The sequence below is a fragment of the Aquarana catesbeiana genome, linkage group LG08, assembly GCF_042186555.1.
Source record: "Aquarana catesbeiana isolate 2022-GZ linkage group LG08, ASM4218655v1, whole genome shotgun sequence".
In the NCBI taxonomy this organism is placed as follows: Eukaryota; Metazoa; Chordata; class Amphibia; order Anura; family Ranidae; genus Aquarana; species Aquarana catesbeiana.
In genome coordinates this window covers 191,677,885-191,704,536 of record NC_133331.1, presented here as the reverse complement: position 1 = coordinate 191,704,536, position 26,652 = coordinate 191,677,885, and the positions used below count along the sequence as shown (strand labels likewise).

Below are 26,652 nucleotides of genomic sequence, written 5' to 3'. Positions count from 1 at the left end.
CATTTGCTTGTGTCCTCAACCAAACTGTCAAACATCAAATGGCTGGTGTCATAACCAATCACATGTACATCACTATGGCAGTTGCAGACAACACAGAAGCAGCTTCCTTGGCTGTAAAGGATAGGAGGGTTTCCACTTTAATGCTGTCAGCAGATCGACCTCTACCAATTCTTCATATAGAGCAACTGAGCATGTGCAGATCAGGGTGAGACAGTGTATTACTGGATTTGAAATAATATAAGCACTTATTTGTCATGTTTTATATAGCTATACCTGCAAGAGGGGCCAGCCTGAAGTGGGCTAGCAAAACTTAATTTTCTGACTAAAGATCCACTTTAAGTCTAAATATTGCAAACATTTTAAAATCAATTTTGACAGTTATTTAAACAGACACAGGATTTGACTCCATTGCATATTCTCATATTTTATTTAAAGCAGAGGACAAACAGTAATATTGATAATAAATTATGTCATAATTGTGATTAATTATTTATAGAAAATGTGCTTGCTTGTTTCCATCTACTATAAACATGTAATCCCTTTTAATGGAGTTGTCTTTCTTACTGCTGAGACAATGCTGACTCTATTTAGAATGTTCTTGGCTACCATGATCCTGGCTCTTCGAATCTTCACTGTGACCCTTGGACTCATCCTTGTGGCCTCCCTGGCCTTTGTGATCATCATTATCGCCATGCCCCTTTGAGCTTTGATCGCCATGCCCCTTTGAGCTGTCATGATGATCTCCATGACCTTTTGAGCCATTATCATGACTTCCTGGACCTTTTGAGCCATCATCATGATCTCCATGGTTTTTATGGTCTTTAGATCCACCATCATTATGTTCTTGTCCTTTTTTTCCAGCATCATGACCTCCATGGCTTTGATGTTGAGATGCACCTTAAGAAAAAAATGAATAAAGAATAGTTTGTGAATTAGTTATGTTTCTTTGGTTGATGCAAATTAGAATTGCCTTTTTCACACTTTTTTCACAATACTAATGCTGAGACCCTAATCATTTTTCCAAGCTTCTAGAAACATACCTGGTATATAACTCCTTTACCAGTTTTAATTGATATTAGTACATAATTGTTGGGGAAATTGCATATATCCATGTTTCTCTATTATTGGTGGTTCATATTGTGGGTCACTAATGAATTCTAAGCCTCCACATCCTGGTCAAAGAGCCATATAAGGACATAAGTATAGCTTTACCGTATACCAAAGAAATGTTATTGCTAACTGGTCAAGTCCTTGAGGGGTCATATTGCATAGGCAGTTGGCTTGGGGGTGGTCTATTCTTTATACACAAGTCTAATACCACAGCCCAAACTGGCATAAGTCGGTCTCACCCAGAACAGCCATGAGGCAAGTGTCTGGTCCTGATCACCTGTGCCATGTTATGGAACTCCATGGTGGGAAAAAGCACCTTAAGTTAAGTATTCTTGATATTTCCTTTATCTTTATCTGTCATTACCTTTAATACATGTTATACTTTTAAGTATTTGTGTGATCTCTCTTTGCACATATTGAATAAAAACCCTGAAAGAACTTAAAGAAAAATCAAGTGACCGTGATTAAACAATAATTATACATAAGAGGATGGTAAGCTTAACTTATGTTTGCCACAAACTGTATTTTTAGGTTTAGCTAGATTTGAGGATATCCAAAAATATGTAGTTTTTGAAACTTGGGGATCTGTTTTATAAATCATTGAATAATACTATTGTGTGTACATTTCTTGGTATATTTAGTCGTTATTGTCATGACATTGTGTGTGGAAGTTTCTCAGGCTTTCTGTGTAACTTCACTCTATAAAGGCAGTTATATTAAATGCTTAGTTTTTTTAATGTGTTAATATAAAGTATTTTGATGTCTACAAGAAGTTGTATTAAAATGCTTCTGTACATTCTTCTGGAGTGGTCTGTATTAATGAATGTGAATGTCAATGACAATGCTCATTAAAATTGTGGATATTGCATGCATTCAATTTCATGTGCTTGGCATAGGGCTTATAAGATTATATTTGTATCTATAAAAAAAAATATTTTAGGGTAGACATATATTGCAGTCAGAGACAGTATTGTCAGTTCTATATTGAGCCCACTCTAAATGATGCCAATTCTAAAACCCAATTTTCTGTCACCTCCTGTTTCGGTGACAACTGTGAAATTTGAATTTTCCATCACTTTCTGTCCTGGTTTCAGGGGTCATCGGGACAAATAGAAGAGGGGATCTTCCCAATTAGAAGATTTTAGAAACAGTTTTAAATAAAGAGTCTAAACAATATCACGCTATGTGGAGGCCGTTTTCTTTTTGATTGTTGCGAGGTCCACTCTGGGAACATAGATCACAACACAACAAGGAGACTATGGTTGGAGCTGTTTCATGGATCCTTTGGTCATAGAGACCGCACACGCTCATTTGACCTCTCTCTTGTCATACGACAGTGAGGGTCAACTACTTTTCTACAATTTGAGGGAGCACTTTTCCTCCCTAAATCAGCATTGTGTGGGATTTAAATGGAGAACACATTTTTTTGGACTTAAGGAATAAAGGATTGCAATTCATTCACTATACTTGGACTTTGTATTGCATATATTTGTGTCACTCATTTATATTAGTTATAACATTTGTGTCACCAACTTCCATCACTGTGTGGATCTACACTGCATTATGATAGTATATCGTTAATTAAGTTAATATATTTTTATGTTTCAGTATTAGCAAGTGCTGTTTGTCTGTGGGGTTTTAGATTCTCGTGACACCACCATTCATCATCAATCACTAGTTTTTGATTTGCAACAGCTGCTGCACTTTTTAATTTAATCACACTTTAGTCACTATTCCAGGCACAAGTGTTTATTTTATTGCATACATCTAGAAAATAGCTTAATCACTTCTTATACATTTAGTTTATAAAATACAGGAAGATTCTTGATACAGGGATGATACAAGATACCTGCCTTGCTCATGTGCCAAAATCACACCCCCTGACAAAATCTGCAGCAACTAAAGTAACTGGACTTGTTGCTAACCTATTACCAGTAAAATGTAATTCTTTACAAATTTTCCAGAAATTCATATTGAATCATTTAATTTACTTTAGTCATTTTAAGCATTCTGGCAGTGCTGTGCCAGCAGATGACACTCAGAGAGAGGGGCCTAGGGTATCGAGCAATCTGCACATGCAGTCAAGCAGTATGAAAGAAGTAAAGCCTTCTCTGCCCCAGCTGCTTTCCCAATAACATGCAAAGCTAATTAAAGTGGTTCTAAAGGTTTAAGGTTTTTTACCTTCATGCATTCTATTCATGAAGGTAAAAAACATTCTGATTGGTGTTAAGCTTAGTACACTTAGGTGTCCGTTTATGAAGCAGTGATCAGTGGTGATCCCAAGGATCGCCGCTGATCACAGTCCATAAACAGTTTATGAAACAGTGATAATCGGGGGGAGAACATGTTTGAACTTGTTCTCCCGCCGATTATCTCTACACATGGAGAATCCTCATTGAATGACACAGTAACGGCCAGTTTATGAAGCGGTGATCTCACCGCTTCACTGGCGATCTGAGTCAGAATTCACACTCCCAGGTTCACCAGCTCAGAGGTGGTGAATCTGGGAGTGAAGAGGGAATCTGGGGGGATCTGAGGAGGAAGGAAGAAGATTTTTAACTTCCTTATGCCTCGTTCAGACCCCCCAACACTGTAAGCATGTCCCCCTGTCATATTTATGTGTATACATATATATACATATATATATATATATATATATATATATATATAATGTGTATATGTATATATATATAATGTGTGTATATACATGTATATATAATGTGTGTGTGTGTATACATATGTATATAATGTAGGGGGACTCATTATTTTATTAACATTAATCCACGCGTCTGTCCGTGTATTGAGCAGTGATAATTTATCACTGCTTAATAAACTGACATCTCTGTGTTTCGGTGAATTTCTGGTGCTGTAATCGTGTAAAGTCTCACGAGATTCCAGTATCAGGGGCAGTTCTCCACTGTTGGAAGCGTTTGTAGATCGCTTCACTCCTCAGAAGGTGAAGCAATCTACACCGCTTCATAAACTGGCACACAGAGGAGAAAGATCTTCACAGTGAATGCCGGAGAACGAAGCAGTGAATAGATTTCACTGCTTCATAAACGGACACCTAAACTGTCCGACATTCAGCCCATGTGTATGGCAGCCAATCTGACAGAAGCCAGTTGTTCGGCCAATGGCTGAGATCGCTGACCGGAGTGTTCTGGTAGGGGGGCTGAACAGCTCAGCAGGGGAGATGGCTCTGATCTGAGCTGTTAGATGGTGCGTACTAGGCTTTAGACTTTGCTTCTCAGTTGTAATCCTCTGGGCTTTAATGTGGAGTTTTGAAAATTTGTGTTTGTAAACTTTTGGACGCATAGAGAATGAAAAGAGCAAAGTGCATAACCATAATAACCAAAAAGACTGCTGAAGTTTGACCAGCACAACATGAATTTTGATTGATTGCTATGGATTACTTCATGTAAACGGAAATAGTTAAAAAAATACTGAGGCTGCCTTTGCTGACTAGTTTTTCAAGGTGCAGACCTTGAGGCTGTCATGCTTATCCTTTCTTTACTATATGCAACCAGAATGTCCATATTAAGATTAAGGACACTTGATACAGCATGTATGTGCTTGTTTTGGGACATTGGGGTTTATTTTCTAAAGCTGTAGAGTGCAAAATCAGGCTCACTTCTACATTAAAACCAATAAGCTTCCAGGTTTTATAGCCAAGGCTTAATTGAACAACCTGAAGTTAGAAGCTAATTGGCTACCATGCACAGTTGCACCAGATTCTGAGTGCACTAGTTTTAGTAAATCTACCCCAGTGTGTCCCTAAGTAATAAAACAATTATGTCAGAGCTTACACCTTTAGAAATCAATTACCAATGGCAGACATCATATTTCTATCCTTATAGCTCCCTTTTTGAACAAGTGCTTTGCGCAAGACACTTTTTAGTGCGTAAACATCATAGTTTCAGTATGTTCCTAAGTTCGGTGAAATATGTACCCTTTCTGTGTGGGTGGCTTTAATTTAGCACTTTAATGCTCAAAGCTGTAAATTGAGCCTTAGTTGGTAATGGGACTTGCCTATTGCCGAAAATACTTGAAAGAAACAAAGATTGATGGCTCCAGAAAAAATTTACAAATGAAGGAATGCAATGCCTTTGTTTATGAACTTCCATCATAAACAACAGATAATAACTTATTAAACTATTATTGGTGCCAAATGAGCTTTTTATTTTCAGGTAGGAGCACTTTAAAATAATTTATTAAACTGCTAAGTCATCAGTTTTAAAAACTGTTGTATTTGTACCTTTAGATGAAGCTTGGTGTGCATCATGACCCTGCAGAACAAGAATGTCGGCTGTTGGGAAAGATCATACAGAACAATTTAAGCATTTATTTATGTTCTTCCTATGTATGATATTGAATCTAAACATAGTCTAGTCCCTTCTAGGGCAATGCATTATTACATTACAAGCTAGTAGATGTAGATTTATGAAAAAAAATCCTCAAAAATTGAGCAATATTTTTCAAATTTCAACATGGTATCACTGTTTTACCCTACAAAACACTCAGCAGGCATAGCACAGGGAGGACCCCATCTCTAAAGATAAGGGGTTAAGGCAGAGAGGAGTCATTGGCACAGTTGAGTCTAGTTCCATGTAGATAGAGGCACGGGATCTGGTATACTTTTGAATAGAACTCATATAACATCTAACATAAATCTAACATTTACCCTGCACCAATAATAAAAAAAAATAATATACGATCTATGTAACACAGAATGCTGAAATGTATGCCTCGCATTAAATCAAATTCAAATGTTACCAAGCAACCTAACCAGGCAAATTACCACAATCTCATAAACATGCCCTCTAATGGCTCACTCACCTAAATCCATTTACATTAAATGTTTCCACTGAAGTTACAATATCCTTTAGGGTTCTTTAGGCCACTGGAATCTACCATCAAATATGTACAGTCATTCTTTATAAAATAAAAAGTAGTACTAAAATAAAACCAATACATCTCCAGTAGTGTATATATATATATATATATATATATATATATATATATATATATATATATATATATATATATATATATATTGCATCTGTAGCTACACAGGCTGATTTACTTACAATCATGGTCTTTAGATTGACCGCTGTGTTTTCCACTGCCTTTTGTTCCAGACATTTTTTTTTTGTCAGTCAATATGTTGAGCTAGACGGAACGCTGGCTGCTGGTTCTTCACTGTCCACCACATTTGGAGCGGTGTCTTTTTATACTGCTTTTGGAACCATTATACAGTGAGTAAGCATCATGTTTTATCTGCAGGTTCTTCCATTCACCAATGGCATTTCTGCATGATACAATTTATAGTTGTAAATGAGGCAGTCCTTTAATTCAAACTATTAAGTATAATTCAAACGATTACATTTGTTTCATCTTTGCGTGCTATTACTGAACTGAAAATACTATTTCTGTAGTTCAATTAATGCTTATAATGATAATAGCAGGTGATTTTGTATAAATAACCAATGTTCTAGCTCAACCAAGTATATATACAAAGTCGTTTATGTCAAATCAAAGTCTTTGTAAAGGGGTGTGAAAAAGAAAACAGTTTTATGCCTTTGTTTTTTTTTTTATTATTTGTTGAAGCTATTCAAATTATTATAGTGTAGCCAATGTGAGGGGCTTGATCAAATTTTTGCACAGAATAGCTATAGGGATTTGTGAAGCAATTACTTCCTTTCTGAAGCATGTATGTTTGTATTATAAAAGTACTGGTGATAGAATACATTTTTTCCCACACTCCCCATCTCGGCGCTTTGTCTACCTTGCATAGCCATAAATGGAGGATAATACTGGTATTCTGCCACATATAAGGAATGTGCACTTGAACTTATTTGGGAGATGGCTGATGTCAGGTCTTGGGCACCCCCAAGCAGAAGTAGGCAACAGCTCTCCATTAAGGTAAAGACATGGCAGGGCGTCCGCATGATAGCTGCAGAGTGGAAGAAAATAAATCAGCGCTCTGATGCTGCAAAGGACATAAAGGAAGGAATGCAGAAGAGAGAAAAGGGGAGAGGTTGTAGGAAACTGTAATTAAGGTAGAGAGCAAACAAGATTTTTTGTTGAGAAAATATTCAGTTCACTATGGCAGGATTTACATTTATGCACTTACATTGCAGAGCATTTTTCAGGTGTGTTTTTATGCTCTTCTTGATCCACTGACATACATTGCCATTCCTATTCAAAGCATTAATATTTATATAGATGAATGGAAAATTAACATCAATTTTGGCCAGTGTGTTTGCATGCTAACATACTGCTTATGTGTGAACCAGCACCATTAAAAACAATGGCAAACCTCTGCACATGCATTAATGCATAGGTGTAAAAGAGCCCTTTGATGGATACAATATTTTATCTCCATTACCATTTTATGTCATGATAATTTTCTCACTTGGGTATTTTTTTATTTTATTTTTTACATAAAACAGTCGTTTCAATGCTGAAAGCTGATTTTTTTTTTATATAAATCTCTTTATTTTATCTTATCTAGGGTTATGTTATCACCACTAATTTCTGCTTTTGAAGACACATTTAAAAAAAAATAATTAAAAAAACTCCACTACCACTATATGCTTGTTATACTTTCACATTCACATAGCATATCTAAATATATATATATATATATATATATATATATATATATATAGTGGAGGCGGAAAGTATTCAGACCCCCTTAAATTTTTCACTCTTTGTTATATTGCAGCCATTTGCTAAAATCATTTAAGTTCATTTTTTTCCTCATTAACCGGTTCCCGACCGGCTCCTGTAGATATACGTCGGTAGAATGGCACGGCTGCGCAAAGTAACGTACCTGTACGTTACTTTGAATTTGCCGCCGTGTGTGCGCACGTGCGCCGCCGGCAGTGCGCGCGCCTGCCGCGGTCTCCGTGAGTTGGGTCGCGGGTCCCACGGACTCGATCCCCGCGGGCATACCCGCGATCGCCTCCTGGAGAGGACGAATGGGGAGATGCCATTGTAAACAGCATCTCCCCTTCTGCCTAGTGACAGAGTCACTGGATTTCTGCTCCCTGTCATCGGAGCAGAGATCAGTGACATCACATACACAGCCCATCCCCCCTACAGTTAGAATCACTCCCCTAGGACATACTTAACCCCTCCCCGCCCCTAGTGGTTAACCCCTTCACTGCCAGTGTAATTTACACAGGAATCAGTGCATTTTTATAGCACTGATTGCTGTATAAATGACAATGGTCCCAAAAATGTGTCAAAAATGTCCGACATGTCCGCCATAACGTTGCAGTCACAATAAAAATCGCTGATCGCCGCCATTACTAGTAAAAAATAAATATTAATAAAAATGCCATAAAACTATCCCCTATTTTGTAAACGCTATAACTTTTGCGCAAACCAATCAATAAACACTTATTGCAATTTTTTTGACCAAAAATATGTAGAAGAATACGTATCGGCTTAAACTGAGGAAAAAAAATTTATATATTTTTTGGGGATATTTATTATAGCAAAAAAAAAAAAATAATGCATTTTTTTCAAAATTGACGCTCTTATTTTGTTTATAGCGCAAAAAATAAAAATCGCAGAGGTGATCAAATACCACCAAAAGAAAGCTCTATTTGTGGGAAGAAAAGGACGTCAATTTTGTTTCGGAGTCACGTCGTATGACCGCGTAATTGTCAGTTAAATTGACGCAGTGCCGAATCGCAAAAAGTGCTCTGGTCAGGAAGGGGGTAAATTCTTCCAGGGCTGAAGCGGTTATTGTACACACAGCACCCCATATTGACAGAAAAACACAGAATTGTTGACATTTTTGCAGATTTATTAAAAAAGAAAAACTGAGATATCACATGGTCCTAAGTATTCAGACCCTTTGCTGTAACACTCATATATTTAACTTTAAAGGTGCTGTCCATTTCTTCTGATCATCCTTGAGATGGTTCTACACCTTCATTTGAGTCCAGATGTGTTTGATTATACTGATTGGACTTGGTCAGGAAAGCCACACACCTATCTATATAAGACCTTACAGCTCACAGTGCATGTCAGAGAAAATGAGAATCATGAGGTCAAAGGAATCGCCTGAAGAGCTCAGAGACAGAATTGTGGCAAGGCACAGATCTGGCCAAGCTTACAAAAAAATTTCTGCTGCACTTAAGGTTCCTAAGAGCACAGTGGCCTCCATAATCCTTAAATGGAAGACGTTTGGGGTGACCAGAACCCTTCCTAGAGCTGGCTGTCCAGCCAAACTTAGCTATCGGAAGAGAAGAGCCTTGGTGAGAGAGGTAAAGAAGAACCCAAAGATCACTGTGGCTGAGCTCCAGAGATGCAGTTGGGAGATGGGAGAAAGTTGTAGAAAGTCAACCATCACTGCAGCCCTCCACCAGTTGGGCTTTATGGCAGAGTGGCCTGACAGAAGCCTCTCCTTAGTGCAAGACACATGAAAGCCCGCATGGAGTTTGCTAAAAAAACACCTGAAGGACTCCAAGATGGTGAGAAATAAGATTCTCTGGTTTGATGAGACCAAGATAGAAATTTTTAGGCCTTAATTCTAAGCAGTATGTGTGGAGAAAACCAGGCACTGCTCATCACCTGTCCAATAGAGTCCCAACAGTGAAGTATGGTGGTGGCAGGATCATGCTGTGGGGTGTTTTTCAGCTGCAGGGACAGGACGACTGGTTACAATCGAGGTAAAGATGAATGCAGCCAAGTACAGGGATATCCTGGATGAAAACCTTCTCCAGCGTGTTCAGGACCTCAGACTGGGCCGAAGGTTTACCTTCCAACAAGACAATGACCCTAAGCACACAGCTAAAATAATGAAGGAGTGGCTTCACAACAACTCCGTGACTGTTCTTGAATGGCCCAGCCAGAGCCCTGACTTAAACCCAATTGAGCATCTCTGGAGAGACCTAAAAATAACTGTCCACCAACGTTTACCATCCAACCTGACAGAACTGGAGAGGATCTGCAAGGAGGAATGGCAGAGGATCCCCAAATCCAGATGTGAAAAACTTGTTGCATCTTTCCCAAAAAGACTCATGGCTGTATTAGATCAAAAGGGTGCTTCTACTAAATACTGAGCAAAGGGTCTGAATACTTAGGACCATGTGATATTTCAGTTTTTCTTTTTTAATAAATCTGCAAAAATGTCAACAATTCTGTGTTTTCTGTCAATATGGGGTGCTGGGGGTACATTAATGAGGAAAAAAAATGAACTTAAATGATTTTAGCAAATGGCTGCAATATAACAAAGAGTATATATATATCACATGGTTGTGGCCCTGTGACCAAGACAGATATGGATCTTACAACATAAATTGACCTGAAGTGTGCCTTGGTGGTCTAGTCAGTATGCCAAGAAAAGGCGGCATACCCAAGATTGGGTAGTTTATGAAGAAGGAAGTTCTGAGAAGTGCCCTGAAAAAAGGGAGGGCGGGAGGGTATCGCGCACTGGAGCCAACAAAGAACATGGGCGAGTGGGCTGCTTAAATACCCTCCAGGCTCCTCCCATAAATTCAGTCCACTATACTGGCCTTCTTATTTATGGTCGTGGCCCTATGACAGAGACAGATATGGATCACATAAACACACGACAAGACTTACAACATAAATAGACCCAAAGTGTGCCTTGGTGTTCTGGTCGGTATGCAAAGAAAAGGGGGCAAAAGACTCAGATAGGGGAATAACTCTTTATTGATTCTTGTGGTTATTGAGCCAGCTTGGTGAAGGCTTGTGCCATTTCTGCCTGAGGATTTGGGATGTATGTGGCAAAGCAATCGGACTTCCATCGGCCTAGTTTCTAGGAAGGGATGTCCAGAGAACTGACTGGGATTGAAGCCCAAGTTGCTTAGGAGGATCCTGACATGCCCTATAAACTGACTGCCACTCAGGGGGGTAGTCAGAAAGGGTAGCAACAGGCTACCATCAGAATAGCTGGGTAGATGGGACAGTAGTCAGTCGAGCACCGTCACTGGGCACCAGGTATTGTTAGTCTGAAACAGGTTGATGTCAACCCCAGGGCTGGTTTGTTGTGTGTTGGTGACTGTAAGATGAAGGGTGTAATGGTTTGGAAAAGGAGTCAGGTGGCATCGGAGCAGTGTCTGACTGCTGGAGCTGTTGACAGTAAATTCACTAGGTCGTAGAAAACCTTAGAAGGCCAAGGAGATGGCTGCTTGGATGACTAGGCTGGGCAAAGCCCCAAAGGGAGAAAGTAAGGATTTCAGACATGTTCCTGAAGATGGCACTCGTGATGGGAAAGCAGTTGCCACTGACTACAGGTTGGTGCTTCTGTATGCCCTGTAGGTGGGACCTGGCTGCATGGGCAGAGAATACTGACTTTTACTGGGGTCCTGTAAGGACAGGAAATGCTGGATGCCGGCTAGGTATAGCCTGATGGTATTGTGAGAAAAGACTAGCTGCGTATGGCAATATGATATGAAGGCTAGGACATGTCTAACCTATCTAAGACTTCACCTATCACTTCCCTGGGGCAAGAGGCCAAAAACTTGCGGTAAGTGTTCCAAGCTGTGCGATAGGCCTTCAGTGTGTTGTGTGCCAAGGATTGGTTGATGAGCTGGGTTGCGTTGGCGAGGTACGATTTTAGTCCATTGTCAGCAACAACCAGGGTTGGACAGGAGTAGTCATTGGGTCAGCTCCAGGCTCCTGCTGGAAAAACAAAGTGAGGTTGAAACAGGACAGCGCATCAACTGCGATATTGCATTTGCCTGGAATGTGTCTACAGAAAATATTAAACTGGTGACAGAGTGACAGGTGCACAAGTCTGTGCAGGAAGGATATAATGGGGAGTGACTTGGATCTACCTTTATTGATGATATCGGCCACGGCCTGATTTTCCGAGGTGAAGAGCACAATCTGTCCTGTCCAAATATGGCCCTAGACCTGAGCAGCTGCCATGATGGGATACAGCTTGAAGAGTGATGAAGACTGGGTGAAACCAGGCATTATGTGAATTTCTGGGGGCCAAGGTTTAGCAAACCAGTGGCTGCCAAAAATGGCCGTGAAGCCCGTGGAGGCTGCACCATCAGTGACCACCCGTGGTGACACTGCTGGGATGAACATCGACATGCCGTTCCAGCTGGTGAGGAACTCGTCCCACATAGCTAAGTCTGCTACTGCTGCTTGGTCTAATTTAAGAACTTGGTCTGGGTCTTGCACTGGTGTGAGAAAGACTAAAAGCCATGATGTAAGGGACCGTCCTTGAAGAATAATCCTCATCGCAAAGTTCAGCATCCCTAGTAAAGATTGCAACTGCCTTCTGGTGCACCCTTGTGACCGGGTAAAGTCGTTGATAACTGTCCTGATACAGGCTAGTTTGTCAGGAGGCAGGCTAGCTTGCATGGCACACGTGTCCAGAGTGACACCTAGAAAGATGATGGAACATGACGGGCCTTCCACTTTGTGCTCAGCTATGGGCACATTGAGGTTGTTGAAAACTATTCTCAACTTTCTTCGATCTGCCGGGGGTGTGCCTGGTTGCTCGATAAGGAGGAAGTCATCGAGGTAGTGGATGACCGTGTGACAGCGGGCCTGGTGATACAGAATCCATGTGAGGGCCTGAGTGAAGACTCTTAGACCCGAAGGTCAGTTTGGTGGTGAAGAAGTAGGACTCCCTCCACCTAATACCGTGCCACTGCCAGAGGGACGGTTCGATAGGGAGGAGTTTAAAAGCATCAAAGATATCTGCTTTGGATAGCCAGGCGCCGGGACCTATCCGAATGATGGCTTGGATGGCTAGGTCAACTGAGGTGTACTTGAGAGAAAATTCCTCAGAGGCAATCAGGGAGTTCAGGCTGGGGATGTGAGAAGAATGAGGCGCAGACAAGTCATACACTATGCTGAGTTTATTACTGAACTTGCCCTTGACAAGCCCAATAGGGCTGACTCTCCAGACTGGGAAAGGTTACTGTGGGAAGGGGCCGATAATAAAGCCTTTATCCACTTCTGACAGTAGTAAGGAGTCAATTGCTTGTACGTCAATGTCCGCTGACTGGAGTTTGCTGCTTTCATGGGTAGTGAGGGGTAAATTGACGAGGCCGGTGTGGAACCACACTGTGAAGCCGTGCACCAGGAATATAGCCAGTGAGGGAGTGGGGAGTTCAGAGAGGTAGAACCCCAACCCTCCTGTTTGAGTTGACAGGGGGTCCTCAGGTGAGCTTTATGGCTTGCTGTGCAAATATGGAGTAGCCTGCACTGGCCATGGAGGCATCTGCTGTGATTAAATATTTGCAAATGGGGGCTCCTCCTAAAGAAAGGATAGGCCGTCCTAGTCTGTCCACTGACAGTGGCTGACCGGGGGCTGGGAATCCCTGACTGGTGCTGGAGGAGGAAGGAGGGCAGAAGGGGCACCTTGTGGTTGCTTCAGAGCACCAATTCGCCATGTGGGTAGTCCACTGGAAAATGGTGCAGAGCGGGGAGCGGAGGCCTGCAAAGTGGCGGCACACCAGCTCTGTGTCAGAAACGCTCCAGTCCATTTTGACCTGGAACTGGCTGAGCTTGGCAGCTGCCTTGGCCAAAAATGAGCAGTGGTAGTCATAAAAGGCATGCCCTCCATACTTGTACCCTAAGTTCATGACTGAATGGAGATATAGGTCCAGCTCTTCCCTCCTGCTGGGGGCGGCTGAGCAGACAACATCTCTGAACATCCCGAATGCCAAAACAAATTTAGTGACTGTTAGTTTGTGGCTGAGCCTGGGGTTTTTCAACTTGATGACCACCGAGACGTCCCCCCAGGCGTATGCTCTGTTGTGGGCCAAATCGTGCACCGAAATCAGCAGAGATGCTAGATTTATGTCCTTGATCTCCAAGATATCCTTCCTGAGGCTGGCAGGGATAAGTTGAGCAGGGAGGATGGTAGAAGTGGACCCTGGCGTACCTGAAGAGGGGGATGCCAGCACCGTGACCATGACTGGGTCATGGAGGGTTGTGGGAGGACGAACCTCCAGAGCTGCCACTCTGGTCTTTATGCCAGTAACTGTTGCAGACAGGGAGGAGACCATGGAGTGCAGCTGGGAGATAGCCCCAGATATGGACAGCAGGGATGCCTGATGGGCACTGGGTCCTGCAGTGGCTGTCAACAGGAAGAGTAGCCTGAAAAGCTCTGCCTTCCTGGCCTTAGAAGGGTAGGGGATGCCCTTGCATCTAAGCTTGGCTATGAGCTTGGAAATGGTCCATGTGAGAAGGGACTGCTCGCTGCCACTCTCTGAGCCCATGGAGGGTAACAGAGGGGCAGGTGTGAGGTCGTCGCTGCCAGCCTGCGACATGACTCAGACTGTAAGACAATAAGGGGGTGCAAGTGTTACAAAGAGATGCCCACTTCTAAGGAACTGGCTTCCATTTTTGCTCGGGAGATCTTTCGCTTACATGAGCTACCCAAGGTGATTGTCTCAGACAGGGGTAGTCAGTTTGTGTCCCGGTTCTGGTGAGCCTTTTGTGCACAGTTGGGAATTCAGTTTGCTTTCTCCTCTGCGTATCGCCCGCAGTCTAATGGGGCTGCAGAACGAGCCAATCAGTCTTTGGAGCAATTCCTACATTGCGATATTTCTGACCATCATAACAACTGGTCAGACCTATTACCGTGGGCAGTTTGCTCACAATAGTGCCTTGAATGCTGCTTCCCGATTATCCCCATTTATGGGGAATTATGGTTTCCAACCTACCATGTTGCCTGACTTGTTTGTTCCGCAGAGTATTCCTGTGTTAGAGGAGCATCTCCGTGGCCTTTGTTCCCTTTGGGCACAAGTCTAGGAGGCTTTGCGACATGCTAATGATAGGTACAGACTCCATGCTGACCGCAGACGCCTACCTGCGCCTTCCTACCAGGTTGGGGACAGGGTCTGGCTGTCATCTCCCAACCTCCGACTTCACGTTCCCTCACTGAAGTTTGCACCTCGGTTTATTGGGCCTTTCCGTATTCTTCGCAGGATTAACCCAGTGGCTTACGCATTAGATCTTGCTTCTAATATGCATATTTTGAATGTATTTCATGTCTCCTTATTAAAACCTTTGGTCTGCAACCGCCTTACCACCTCGGTGCCACATCCTCACCCTGTACAGGCTGAGAACCAAGAGGAGTATGAAGTACCATCCATTGTTGACTCCCATAGGTTCCGTGGGCACAAACAGTACCTGGTGCATTGGAAAGGGTATGGTCCGGAGGAACGCTCTTGGGTCTCATCCTCGGACGTACATGCCCCTGTCCTCCTCCGTGATTTCCATAGACATTTTCCCCTCAAGCCTGGTGGTCCTCCGAGGGGGAGGGGTCATTGAAGAGGGGGTACTGTCAGGGCTGGGCTCAGCCCTTCCTTCTCTGAGCTGGCCGCTCAGCTGTCGGCTAATTGCCAGCTTCTATCTCCCCACAGTTACTCAGCTGTTGCTGATATCCTGCTCGTCAGTCCTGCCTACTTAAGCCATCCAGTCCAGAGGAGCTCTGCCTTCACCTTAGTCAACATCACAGAGACGCTCTCCTGCATTCCTTTTAAAAGACTTGCTTGGCTGACACCCCTTCTGGCTCCAGATCCTGCTTGCTATTTTACTACACTCATCTCCGGCTCCCTGACGTTTGGCTTGTCTGACTATCCATTCCGGTTCCTGAACTCTGGCTATGTTTTGACTATGTTTGTTCTATTTACTTTTATTATTAAACAACTGTGATTTAACTGTACTTCTGTCTCGGTCTGATTTCATGGTTTCTGACAGTGCCAAACCTGCAAATATTCCCAATGTTCCCTAGTGAGACAAATAAAATGGGTAGGGGACCTAACCCCTGCTGTCCCTGCCGACAGCCATGGGCAAAACACCCTGCCCATATGAATAATATGACATGCAAAGTTAAATTTACCCAAAAGGGATTGTAGCTTCCGAATCTGAATCTTGCGCACTCCCAATATCCCACAAATCTCTGTCTTGAGTGCCAACAATTTATACTCCGGCAAGCGACACTCCATGGCACCCGAGTTCAGTACTATGCCCAGGAAACTGAGCATGGTCATCAGACACTCTTGTCCTTAGCCAAAGGAATACCAAAACTCCTTGCAATGTGCTGCAACATGGATAAAGGTATCGCACACACATTAGAAGCAGGCGGCCCCACGCAAAGGTAATCATCCAAATAATGAATGACTGAATTCACCTCCGACAGATCCCGAACCACCCATTCAACAAAGGAACTGAATGTCTCGAACAGAGCGCAGGAAATGGAACAGCCCATGGAGCGATCGACATAAAATTTGTCCTACCGACAGCACCCCAGTAATCGAAAACTGTTAGGATGAACTGGGAGCAAACGAAAAGCAGACCCAATGTCAGACTTTGGCATTAGAGCCCCTTTTCCGTAATGGCAAACCCAGCTCACCTCTGCGTCAAAGGCAGTATACAACACCGTACACGCTTCCGGAACGATTACATCATTGACAGAACCTCCCTTTAGAAAGGATAGGTGGTGGATCAGTTGGAATTTGTGTGGTTTCTTCTTAGGCACCACCCCTAGTGGCGAGATCACCAAATCCTACAGAGACTTCAGTGGAAAAAGCTCACCCATGCGACCCAGCGCCACCTCCTTAGCCAATTTTTCAGATACCACCCCCAGATGCTGCAATGCCGAATGCAAATTCTGTGCCCTAGGCGGCATGGCCGCCAAGGAACATGGAATGCAAAAACATTCCAAGAATCCCTCCCTCAACAGTCATGCAGCATCCCGGTTCAGATATCTACTTAGCAAAGGATGCATCCTTTTCCCCCTCACCGGCGTCATTCCCCTTGTTTGCAAACTCTCTGGCAGGGCCCTTGCCTTTTTTAAAGCAGCGGGAGCATTCGTGTTTAAAATGGCATGATCCCCCAAACTTACATGATCCCTTGTTGTACTGCCAGCATAGACCCCATTTTTTATTGGCCGGTTGTCCAGTGGAGGCTGCACCACCGCCCCCCTTGGAAAAAACTGAGTCGGGGCCCACGCCAAGGACATGAGCCGCATCCAGAGGCTCATGTCCTTGTGGTCCCAGAGAAGGGATGGCCAGATAGCCCTACGCTGCCAAAACTGCTGGTCATAACGTAACGCGAGCCTCGATGATGACGTTCATGTAGCAAAAGAGTGCCGAACAATGTTCTGGATTCTTATCCCCAATGACGCTCACCATAATGGCAAATGCAGCCAGTTGGCGAAAGTCCGCGGAATCAATTGATACCGCCGCTTCTCCTCGTCCTCCTTTTTAGTATCGTTGGACTTGAGCCTGTCCAGGTTAAACTTCTCTGAAGGCAGCAAGGAGAAGATCTCCACATACTCACCCTTGTAAATCTTTTCTCGGACTTCCTGTTTAAATGCGCCCCCAACGGCCCTTAAAAGCATACATTGCAAACTTTGCATCTTGCCTCGTCAGCTAACTGCATGGCATCCGTTTTTCCTGAAAACTCCTGCAACGCTCCAGTCTTCTCTGGCACCACAATAGCTGCCCCAGATGCCGGGAGCACTGAATTCCCTGTAGCTACCGGAGCCACCACCGGGACTGGAGGGAGAGGTGGGGGCACCGCACCAGGCCCCGTACCTGCCCCGCCCACCACCGCCCCACCACCCGGCTAAACCCAAGGCGACACCTATGGGGTCTGCAACCCTTTCCCCCCTCACAAAATGCTGCACCAGATCCTGCAGACCTACCAGTAAATCGTGCAGCTGCGCATCTGTACCGGAAGTGGCAGGTGTATTACCTGTCCCTTGCAGGCCAGTTGCGGATCCCCCAGCCTGCGACAGTGATGCTGAGTGGGCGGAGTGTTCATGTGACCCGCCGCCTCGCTCGCAGAGCTCTGCCTCCAACTAGGATTCCATCCAGACGATCCACCTACAGCAGCCAATGGTGGCCAATGGTGGCCTAGCAGGTGTACCTGACAGGTCCTGTTCGGGGCTCCTGACCTGGCGCAAAGCTCGGGGGGAGGCTCCTGGGGCTGAGACCTCCGAGCGCGTGGGAGTTCCTGCCCCCCGCTGCCGACCCGGATGCCTGATCCTCTATCAGGGATGCTACCTGTCTGTGCAGCCACTCTGGTCCCCTCGTAGTGGCAGCCGCCCGCAGCTGGGCCAAAATCCTGTCCACCTCTGCCATTATAATTGCTTCTAGGCAGTGTGGAAACTTCCTGCTTCTTCCACCTTGCTGACCCTCCAATAATTCCCGAGAGCCCCGCCTCCCCCTTAAGTAAACTACCAAACCCCTCCCTATCCTGCTTCTTCCAGCCAATCCTCTCTTTCCCTGCTTTACAACTTTAACTTCCTTAACCCCTACATTGCCTCCCCTTCTTACTCTGTCATGCCCGCCCTTCACTACTTTCATTACATTTCTATCTCTCTTGGCCTCACTGTTTGTATGCTTAGAGGCTCTGTATTGTAATAAAAAAATAATACTTTGGAAATACAAATAAAAATAATTAAAAAAATAATAAAAACAATTAAAAAAATATGGAAACACAGCTCTCCAGCCCCTAATAAATAAAGTGAACTAGGTAGTATTTGTCAGTGCTGAAGTTATCAGAAAAGACCATCTAGAATGATAAGCAGCAATTGTTACATATTTTTAAGTTATGCTACGTGAATGAGAACATTTAACAAATATTTATCCCAATTTAGCTGCAAATACGCTTTACATAGTACAGTCATTGCCAGTCTGCAGATTATTGTATTTCAAGGAGTGATAACTATGTTAATCTTTTAAAACTAACTCGCATAAACAATATCTAATAATTCTATAAGATAATGAGTGTGATAGATATAACATGTATGTGGTAAATTCATCTGATGTCTGATATTTTGGATCCTAAAATAAATATAGCAACACTTACTTGTGGAAGGACTACTGCCTCAAGGTTCCAAAAACTAACCACTTTAAATACTCTTATAGGGATATGGTGGTATGGAGCCCCTGGTATAAACAAAACCATCCACAGAGCTACATTATGGGCTTAACAGACCACTATTTAAAAAAAATATATAAATAAAGGTAAAATAATAATAAACAGGAAGTGAAGCTGCTATATCAAAAAATGTACATGCTTTATTACACACACAAAAGTATTAAAAATCAAGCTTCATTTTTACAATTACCCTTAGACCTGCTCTTATTGATTTGTCATGTTTTATACATATAAATCCATAATATCACAACACAACCATGGACACAAATAGTCTGAGTGCACCATCTCCAAGACCCTCTTAGTAACAGACATGGCTCACTTCAGTGAACCGTGTCTCTTTAAATCACCAAAGACATCAATGTTGTCAATAAACAGAGCAGTTACAGCCAGATGGATTGTATAACATTACATCTATATTCAGGTTGGGAAATGGACCATATTTGATATTAAAAATCAGGTTGTCAGTCAACATAAGAATCCTTGTGGTTTCCAATTAGAGTAGAGAAGTCTTATAATGTATATAGTATGAGTAAGCAGGGGTTAGTGCCCCTGTGAGGTCCCTTCTCTGAGTGGATATGAAGGGTGGGGCTAGTATTTCCTATATATTGTAGAACCAGAAAAGCCTGGGGCAGAGGAGTGTTGTGAAAAGGCTACCCCTGGTACTGTATGCTGACATGTAAACCTGTAGCCTGAGGAAGTGAAGCCTTTGGGGCAGACCCATGATAGACTTAGTTGGAGAACCCACCTATGGGGGACCTGTAGTGGGGACAATGAAAGAGTTGGCTGTTATCTTTTTTTATGTTGGATATATGATACGTTGTGTGGCATATGTATGATGGGTCAGAAGAAACGAAGGTGAAAATTGTGTTGTAAAGAACTATTGAAAGGCTGAACATGTGGACATACCTTATTTCTGGAGGTGTGCCTTAGGCTTGGAGACTGTAAGTGACCCAACAATAGTGGAGTCTTTCTCTTTGTTACAAATGTGTGCATACTCTATCTCATCCCTGAGCAGGAAGATGAAGGGAGGGTCCCTGGAATGTCATTGATGTACGTATACCAGGACTAAATCCTGGACAGGTACACCTGCATCACCCATCTATTAAAAAGGGTTTTCTCCTATCTTATTTATAGCCCTAGCTTGCACTAGTCTTCTTGATTAAATCTAAACCCTTCTGAGAGGGTATTGAGAAATAAAGAACCTCAACGTCTTATTCCAATTAAAAAGTCTGCTTGGGGACTGTTATATTATCCAAGAGGGCAAGGGAGATTAGAGGTATCCCCAACATAGGAAGGGAGGTTCAAAAGAAATGTTTGTAAAGTCTGATCTATGTGTTCATTCAGCTTTTCAGTCAAGAAACCCCTGCCCGAAATAATGGGTCCCTAACTGATTTGTGGGCTTTTGGTAAGGCATGGAAAAATTGTATTTTTCAATAAAGCAAAATATGTACAGAAATGTAAATACTACATGTCCTATGCTTTTGTGACTTGTACTAAATGAAGCTAAGGGGCAAAAGAGAGTAAAAAAGGAATGGTCAAGGTAAACAGAAAGCAGATAGACAAGAATGAAAGAGTTCCAGGCATATGAAATATCCTGCCAACCTGCTAGCAATTTTTATAAAAACCTTTAGTTACATTTTAGGCTTTTTTCTAGAAATAGACAGTAACAATAACTAACTTTTTCTCAGCAGCAGTGGACTAAGCAGGATAAAACTGGCTGTCCAAATTTCAGAAAATAACCACTAACATTTTGAATATGTATTGCCTACTGTTTGTGAAGGGGTTTGCTGTATCTATACTGTGTGTAATCGAAGCTGTTGGCCAGAATGCATGTTACTTATTGACCTGGGCAAGTGGGCGGATTGGTGTCAAGGAAACTGAAAAGTAAAGTAACAATGTTAAGGTTAAGTCCCTCCCCTCGCGCCAGGGTACTAGGTGTAATCCTAGACTCTGACTTGTCCCTTCAAATCCAATCCTTTCAAATCCAATCGTTCTCAAAAGTCTGTAGAGTTCACCTCCGTAACAACTCTAAATTCGCCCCTTTTTAACAAATAAAACCACCAAGCTCCTCATTCACTCCCTTGTTATCTCTCGCCTTGACTATTGCAACGCCCTTCTCTTTGGCCTGCCTCTCCATAGGCTATCCCCTCTTCAGTCTATCATGAATGCTGCTGCCAGGCTTATCCACCTTACCCATCATCAGCGTCTGCCAACCCTCTCCTCCAATCCCTACACTGGCTCCTATTCGCCCAGCTAATTAAATTCAAAATACTAACTACAACATACAAAGCCATTCACAACTCTGCCCCAAGCTACATCACCAATCTTGTCTCCAAATATCACCCAAACCATCTTCTCCACTCCTCCCAAGACCTCCTACTCTCAAGCTCCCTTGTCTCCTCCTCCCATGCTAGTCTCCAGGATTTCTAGAGAGCCACTCCCATCCTCTGGAACTCGCTACCTCAACCTGGCTGGGTATCCCCTACTCTTGCTACCTTCAGGCGATCCCTGAAAACTCATCTCTTCAGGGAAGCCTATCATGCCTCCTCCAAATCTTTTACCACTTCCATCAGCTCATTCCCCACAGTTACAACCTTTTGTACCACCTGCCCCACCCTATTAGATTGTAAGCTCTTCTGAGCAGGGCCCTCCTAATCCTCTTGTATTTTATTGTATTATAACTGTATTGTCTCCCTTTTATATTGTAATGCACTGCGTAAACTGTTGGCGCTATATAAATCCTGTATTATAATAATAATAGTAATGTCATTTTTTTCAAGTCAAGTTTTCTTGGAGATTTATTATTTTTTTAAATTTGTTTCATTATGGATTTAATAGCATTTGCAAGATTACTGCTACATGCTAGTTCTGATCTTCCGATCTAACCACAAAAGTTCCCATTAAATAAATAAACAAAGCAGCAATGATGACATTGGGAAATGGGCTGTGGTAATCCCCCAGTATTCCACAATTAAATTATTGGCACGCTGCCAATTAATTTTCTATTAGTCATAATAGGGCTGAAATAGATACTGTATATGGATTATTTTAGAAGTGGGTGTTTTTATTTAATGTTAAGTGTGTGTCAAAATCAATTTATACCTCTTTTTTGACATACTCTTATATTTCCAGCACATGTAATATACCTGTGAAAGACTCAGAGACAGTCACCTTTCCTTCATGCAGTGATGACATTTTAAGAAGTCTTTTCCTGGCCATGATCCCTGTCACAAGACAGCTCATGTCTCTGGGGAATAATCAGGCTGCATTTATCTGCATACATGTTAGATCAGTGTTTCTCAACCTTTTTTTAGTCAAGGAACCCTTTGGAATTCTGCACAATCTTGGGGCACACCAAAATTTTTTTGCGCCTTGCATTTTTAAAATCAAACCACACCAAAACGCAGGGTAACATGCATTTCAGCAGGCGCAAACACATGTGCATTTGCTAGATGTACAAGAGTGCCATTAGGAATAAATATTCAGTGGTCAGTAGGCTGTGTGACACAGAATTTCCTTGTACCTACAGAAATTTACAAGCAGTATGTACAAGGCATTATGCAGTGGTAGGGCAGTCAGTGAGCAGTATGGTCAAAAAAATGGGTAGTGGCACTGCTAAATAGTATGAGATTTAATACATTAGTCCATCAATAAGTCCTTGAAGTGGATACTTAGTATATATGGAGGGGGGGGAGATGAAGAGGGGAGACCTGTATAGATTACTTTAGCAATCCATAACAATCTTGACAGCCTTTGAGGGGAGAGTTGAAAGCAGAATACAGATATGCAAATGAGAAGAGAAACACAGGTGCCTCTAGGTTAGAACTGTAAACATTTTAATACAGGTGCATTATCCACTTACATGGAGGTTACGGAAGTAGGGCATGAGTCCATCCACACTAGCGGCGCGTTCACTGCAGAGCAGCGTTCTGAACAGCTGATTCTTCTGCCTGTGGGGGAGAAATCCTAGCCAGCAGGATCTCTGGGACCACAGCCATGAAACCGAGGTTTGGATCAGGCTGATGGTGGGGGCTGAAACGCGGCGCCGGGCGTGATGACATCACTGGTGGGTTGCATCAGCTGTTCAGAATGCTGCTCTGCAGTGAACACCATGCCAGTGTGGATGGACTCGTGCCTTACTTCCTTGACCTCCATGTAAGTGGATAATGCACTTGTAGCTCATTAAAATATTTATAGTTTTAACCTAGAGGCGCCTGTGTTTCTCTTCTCAGTGAGCAGTATGGTAGTGTCAGTCAGTGAGCGGTATTGTAGTGTCAGTCAGTGAGCGGTATGGCAGTGCCAGTCAGTAGGGATGAGCTTCGAGTTCGAGTCGAACCCATGTTCGACTCGAACATCGCCTGTTCGTTTGTTCGTCGAATTGCGACCGTTATGGGAAATTTGTGCCAAATTCGAGTGGCGCGTCACGGCCCATAATTCACTGTGGCATAGCAGTGCATTGCTGGCTGATGAATGGCCAAGCATGCACTATGACCCGCATGCTTGGCCAATCACAGCGCCATCTGTACAGAGAGCCATAATTGGCCAAAGCCGGGGTGGCTTTGGCCAATTATGGCTCAGGGGGTTTAGTACACGCCCCACACTATATAAGTCCGTCTGCGTGGTGGCCTTGTGTAGTGTGTTGTGGCGGCAGAGAGAGATAGACAGAGAGACAGTGTCATTTGATTTAAGTTAGATAGAGTCGGCAGGCGAGTCAGTTAGCTGCACTTACAGTGTATTGTGTTTATATATGCATCCTAGGTGTTCTGTATATATACAATTGCTGGTGTTCTGATCCTATTAATACAACAGGCAGGCAGCTGCAGTATTTACAGTTAGTATACTGTGTCCTCTGCACAGTGTGCACCTAAAGCTACCTGAAGAAAATTGCTGGTGTTCTCCTGATCCTATTAATACCAAAGGCAGGCAGTTGATTCTGCTAGCTGCAGTATAATCAGTATATATATACATCCCAGCTTTGTGCAGCTACATCTCACTGCAGGCCATTAGTATGTTTGGAAGGCCAACGAGGAGAGGCAGACTGTCACAAGCCAATGAAAGAGGACAAGCAGGCTCTGTGTCTAGAGGCAACAGTGCTGGTCATGGACACCGTGCATCCTCATCAGCACGTGGCCGTGGGACACGCTTGTCCTTTTTTTCAGCAGCTGAAAATGCCGAAGACTTGAGAGAGTGGATGACCAAGCCGTCCTCCTCATCCTCTCTCACCCAGGCTCAGGGTACTTTGTCTGGCAAAGCAGCTGTCAATGCGGTCTCTTCCCTCGGCTCAATGGCTTCAGTCACTCCTTCCCTATCCCCACCATGTCCTCCTGAGGAGTCCCCCGAACTGTTTGACCACAGTGTTGGGTACATGCTCCAGGAGGATGCCCAGCATTTGAAGGCTCCAATGATGGTACCCAGCTAGAGGAAGGCGGTAATGTGAGCCCAGAGAGAGGGGGTGCCCAAGAAGGACAGCAATCTGGCAGTCATGTTCCCCCAGCTGCAGCATACTGCCAGCTTTGCTCCAGTGATGAGGAGGGAGGGGATGATGAGGAAGTCACTGTCTCCACATGGGTGCCTGATAGGAGAGAGGAGGAAGAGGATGAGGAGGCACATCTCCAACGAGGCAGGATGCCCTCCAGGGGCCAGCTTAAGGGCAGCACACCAACTGCATCACACCGCAGAGCTCCGCATGTGCAGGGCGCTGCTGTCTCTGCGTGTTATTCTAAAAGTTCTTTGGTGTGAGCCTTTTTTGAGATGAGTGCATCAGATCGCACCGTTGCTATTTGCAATACATGTCTCAAGCGTATCTTGCGTGGCCAAAATATCACCCGCTTGGGCACCACATGCTTGCCCAGACATATGTCGACCTGCCATGCAGTTCATTGGCAAGCGTACCTAAAAGACCCACACCAAAGAACAAAGCGGACCTCTCCTTGCTCCTCATCAGCTGGGATCTCCAACCCCACTCTACCTTCAGTCACAGCCAAGTACTTGCGGGCAATCTGCTATCGGTACACCGACGTCAGATTGTACCAGGCAAATTTCCCTGCCCCAGCTGCTGCACCGCTGAAAGAAGTTCGCTCCCAGCCATCCACATGCCCAGCGGTTGAATGCTAGCTTGGCTAAATTGCTAGCACTGCAACTGCTGCCTTTTCAGTTGATAGACTCTGCTCCCTTCCGTGAGTTTGTGGAATGTGTGGTATCTCAGTGGCAGGTTCCCAAACGCCACTTTTTCTCACGGAAGATGATTCCGGCTCTCTACCAGCATGTGGAAGGCAATGTCTTGGCCTCGTTGGACAGGGCGGTCAGCGGTAAGGTGCATATTACCGCTGACTCATGGTCCAGCAGGCATGGACAGGGACGTTACCTATCTTTCACAGCGCACTGGGTGACTCTTCTGGCAGCTGGGAAGGATGCAGAACAGGGTGCAGTAGTGTTGGAGGTTGTTCCGCCACCACGCCTCCAAAATTCTACTAGTGGTGATTCTGCCACACCTCTCTCCTCCACCCCCTCCTTTTCTTCTTCCTCCATGGCCTCTTCCTGTGCTGATTTGTCCTCAGAACCAGCGGTGCTCCGTAGACATTCAAGGGGCTACGCAAGCACGCAGGCAAAAAGATGCCATGCGGTGCTTGAGCTGGTGTGCTTGGGGGACAGGCGCCACACTGGGGCAGAGATTCTGTCAGCTCTGCAGGGGCAGGTTCAGAGGTGGTTGATGCCACACCAGCTTAAGCCAGGCATGGTGGTTTGTGACAATGGCACCAACCTCCTCTCCACCCTCCGACAGGGACAACTGACCCATGTACTCTGTTTTGCTCACGTCCTTAACTTGGTGGCGCAGCGGTTCTTGGGCAGGTACCTGGGCTTACAGGATGTCCTGAGGTAGGCCAGGAAAGTCTATGTGCATTTCCACAGGTCATATAATGCCAGTGCTCGGCTGGCTGACCTCCAAAAGGAATTTAACCTGCCCAATAACTGCCTAATCTGTGACATGCCTACTAGGTGGAACTCAACGTTGGCCATGCTGCAGCAGCTGCACATGCAGCAGAAGGCCATCAATGAGTACCTATGCGACTATGGCACCAGGACAGGGTCAGGGGAGCTTGTTTTTTTTCTCCCACGCCAGTGGGCTATGATCAGGGATGCATGCACTGTCCTTTCACCATTTGAGGAGGCCACGAGGATGGTGAGCAGTGACAGTGCATGCATCAGTGACACTGTCCCTCTTGTCCACCTGTTGGAGCACACGCTGCATGGAATAATGGACAGGGCACTTGAGGCAGAACAGAGGGAGGAAGAGGAGGACTTCCTTACCTCTCAAGGCCCCCTTTATCCAGACAGTGTTCCTGCGTGCCCGCCGATCACACAGGAAGAGGAGGAGGAGGAGGATTGTGTCAGCATGGAGGTGGAGCCTGGCACTCAGCATCAGCAGCAGTCTTCAAGGGATCATTTACAGTCCGAAGAAACCCATGGACTTGTACGTGGCTGGGAGGAGGTTGCTGTGGATCATGGCATCCTTAGTGACCCAGAGGACTCTGGACCTGAATGCCTCAGCAAACCTACGCTGCATGGCTTCCCTGATCTTGCAAAGCCTGGGGAAAGATCCTCATATTCGTGATATCAAGGGGAGGGATCATTACT

At 44.1% G+C, this 26,652-nt stretch overlaps 1 protein-coding gene across 1 annotated transcript; it reads right to left on the bottom strand.

Annotated features, from left to right (window-relative positions):
• Positions 1–522: 522 nt before the first annotated feature.
• LOC141106716 (uncharacterized) lies at positions 523–14,390 on the bottom strand. The gene is made up of 3 exons (XM_073597651.1): positions 14,067–14,390; positions 5,366–5,416; positions 523–897 (listed from the first exon to the last, which is right to left on the bottom strand). The coding sequence occupies exons 1-3, from the start codon at positions 14,388–14,390 to the stop codon at positions 523–525; spliced, it is 750 nt and encodes a 249-aa protein (XP_073453752.1).
• Positions 14,391–26,652: the final 12,262 nt, after the last annotated feature.

Excerpts from the sequence above, each read along its gene's own strand:
- LOC141106716 (XM_073597651.1), bottom strand. The coding sequence starts at position 14,390 with ATGTCGCAGGCTGGCAGCGACGACCTCACACCTGCCCCTCTGTTACCC. Across the intron at positions 5,417-14,066 it reads CCAGAGTGGCAGCTCTGGAG|CCGACATTCTTGTTCTGCAG; the intron begins GTTCGTCCTCCC and ends CTTTCCCAACAG. Across the intron at positions 898-5,365 it reads ACACCAAGCTTCATCTAAAG|GTGCATCTCAACATCAAAGC; the intron begins GTACAAATACAA and ends TTTTTTCTTAAG.